General features: G+C 44.1%; 1 protein-coding gene across 3 annotated transcripts in view; it reads left to right on the top strand.

Moving 5' to 3' along the window:
• MRO (maestro) overlaps positions 1–3,063 on the top strand; it is a 21,770-nt gene that overhangs the window by 11,624 nt on the left and 7,083 nt on the right. For 2 of the 3 annotated variants that reach the window (XM_008588068.1, XM_008588069.1), the window contains exons 3-4: positions 1,067–1,169; positions 2,470–2,616. In XM_008588068.1, coding sequence (XP_008586290.1) covers positions 1,071–1,169; positions 2,470–2,616 — 246 coding nt within the window. In that variant the 5' untranslated portion in view covers positions 1,067–1,070. Of the gene's footprint in view, positions 1–749; positions 928–1,066; positions 1,170–2,469; positions 2,617–3,063 lie in introns of those variants that run through there. The other variant, XM_008588070.1, reaches the window with a different exon arrangement.

The raw sequence follows: 3,063 nt of genomic DNA, 5'->3' as shown, positions 1-3,063 counted from the left end.
GGGGGGGGGGGCCTGGGGGGGGCGGACAACAGCGGCAAACAGGAAAAAAAAAAAAAAAAAAAAAAAAAAAAAAAAAAAGTAAGTCTCCCTTCCACTTCAGTTCCTCACATTTCTTCCCCAGAGGCGATCTTTCTCAATGTTTCTTGGGTGCTCTTCCCTGTTCTGTGCGTACACAAGCACGTATGTATATACACGTGTACTGCACAGGTTGATGTGTGCACTTTCTGCTCAACAGTATATTTTGGAGATTATTTCAGCATATGTAGATCTGCCCAATGTTCTTTTTAATGACTGCAAAGTAGTCATCTATCATTGTAGAGTTGTAATATGTATGTAATTTATTTACATTACAACCATGAAAGGATATTATGTTACCCATTACAATGAATGCTATTTTTTTGCAGCTGGCCAATACCAGGATCTGAACCCATGACCTTGTGTTACAAGGCTGTGCTCTAACCAATTTAAGTAGAGTTTTGAATGTTGATGTGCTAATGTCTGAGGGATTTAAAAATTGCTGATTAAAAGAGTATGTGCATTTTAAAGTGGTAAGAGATAGTACCAAAATCCCCTCTAAAAAGTAGTACCAACTTACATTCTTGTGGAGCTTTATAAAACACAGTTTGTGGCTATTCTTTACTTCTCAGGAGAACTCTGTGGGTGGGACCCAGGAATCTGTTTTTTTTTTTTTTTTTTTTTTTGGTGATTATGAGACAAGAAGTCTGCAAAATGGAATGAGGAACCCCTTGATCCCTAAGCTACTGTTCCTCTTGGGCTGCCTTGAATTGCTATTTAATTTTTTTTTTTTATTGGCAGCTGATCAGTACAGGGATTGAACCTTGGACCTGGGTCTTATCAGCAACCAACTGAGCCAAGCAGCCAGCCAGCTCTTTGTCTTCTTATGTGACTGTTCATCTCCTCACCATGGTGAACGGTTCCTCAAGTCAGGCCTGGGGAGCTCTGCCTCTTTGTATTCTCGCCCGCACAGTCTCTATATAACAGTGTTTGTCCGTGATGAGGCTTTGGAAGAGTGTTTGTGGTTCATTGGATGATTTTGTGTTTTTAGTTCCATGGATCAAACACAGAGGAGAATCCTGGGCCATCCCGTTTCCGTCCCTACATCCCAGCCCAAGAAGAAAAGGACATCGATGATATCTTTCTTTTTCAAGGTTTGACACAAAATGTTATGGATGAACGTCCCTTCCCCATGGCCGTTCTGTAAGACGCGCGCCTGCCTCGTCTGTGGTTAGTTAGACCTGCTCCAGCGAGGTTCCTCTTCTGAACAATATTTGGTGACAGACTTTTAACATGGGTAGAACGTTTATAGGATGACAAGATCAGTTGAGAAGAATTTAACTTGCTGCTTACTCAATAATAAAAATATGGAATGAACTATGATAAATATTCAGAAATAATAATGAGGCTTGGGAATTACCAAAACTCATTGATAGCACAGCGGAGACAGTGGATCTGGATCCAATCTCCCTCTACCCCTTACTAAAGATGCTGGGGAGGTGGCTTTTGTCTTTGATCTTGTCAGGCTCTTTCATCATCTTGGTTCTGATCTAGCAGGTGTTGCCTGTCCTGTGTCTTGTAGAACACCAGGGCCTTCTGGGCATCAGAGCTCATGTGCTCACTACAGAGGCAGCCCAGCTGTTACCCAGCCATTACGTAGTTTAGTCCTTGAAGTACAGGTTTCTACATCAGACACACAGTGTTTCCCAATTTGTATTACTTATGCATTTCTCTTCCTAATTTTAATTGCTCAGATGCATGCCATTCTGGGGTTGAGATCACCTTCAAGTGCCCTAAAACATGTGCAGATGTGCACTAGATGTTTGCAGATGTGTTTTGCTAATTGTGTCAAATGTTATGGGGAGGTTGAGTAAGAAGACTACTGAGATCTGACCCTTGAAATTAGCCATATGACGCAGTGGGGATGGGAGGACATCACCCTGACTGCAGAGGGTTCAAGAGAGAATGGCAGGAAAGGAATTGGAGAAAACAAGTGTAGATGTGTCTTTCAGCATGTTTAGCTACAAAGCAGAGCAGAAGAATGGGAAGGAGCTGGAGGAGGAAGAAGGGTCAAGGGAATTCTTTTTTTCCAGGATGGGAGGAATAACAGCATACCTTTCACTGTGAAAGAATCCATATTCTCAGCTCACTCTGACAGTTATAAAGTGTAACACACCCATAACTGGTGTAGAACATCTCCTCCCATGACTCCCCCAAACTACCTCAACACCAGCCCTGAATTAGTTTCTTTCCCCTCTTTTCTCTTTCTCCATGATTTCTTCATGATATAGATCAAACTCATTTCCAACAAAAATCAGGCATCTTCAGTTGGAGAGAGAAGGGGTAAACCTGAGCAGGTGATCACAGGATTTTCTTTAGAGGGAGGGACTGAGGTTGGGGCTGGGTATGACTCTGAACACCCCCAAATTAATACATTTTTGACCCACCACCCAGGTGTCTTGGAAACTGAGGTCTCAGAAGCGGGAGCCTTCGAAGAGTGTGTTTTCAATCTTGGCAGAAAGAGCCCGGGACCCCAATGCTAAAAAGCGCCACATGGCAATGAGAATCCTGGGAACCATGGCCTGTGAAGCCCCCGACAAGGTTGGGAAAGGAAGGTGGAGCTCAGCCAACCTTCCCAACTCTCCATGGTGTGGAGTCCTCAGGGCTGGGATATCGTACCTTATGTACTAATTATCTATTGCTGTGTAACAAATCACTGAAGACTTAGCAGTTTAGAGCAACACTTGTTTATTATCCCACAGTTTCTATGGTCAAGAGTCCAGATACAGCTTAGCTGGGTCCTCTGCTCAGGATCTCCTCAGGCTGTAGTCAAGGGTCGGCCAGGTTGCATTCCTTTCTGAAGCTCAGGGTCCTCGTCCAAGCTTACGTGGTTGTTGGCAGAATTCAGTTCCTTCCAGGTGTAAGACTGAGGTTCCTGTTTTCTTGCTGGCTGTCTGCTGGGGGCCTCTCCCAGTACCTACAGGCCGCCCTCTCCAAACATGGCAGCTGACTTCTTCAAGGCCAGCAGGAAAGTGTCACTCTCTCCGA

This window comes from Galeopterus variegatus, unplaced genomic scaffold (assembly GCF_000696425.1).
Source record: "Galeopterus variegatus unplaced genomic scaffold, G_variegatus-3.0.2 Scaffold4665, whole genome shotgun sequence".
NCBI classification, from domain to species: Eukaryota; Metazoa; Chordata; class Mammalia; order Dermoptera; family Cynocephalidae; genus Galeopterus; species Galeopterus variegatus.
The sequence above is the reverse complement of the archived record's forward strand: the minus strand, read 5'-3'. Positions and strand labels throughout refer to the sequence as shown.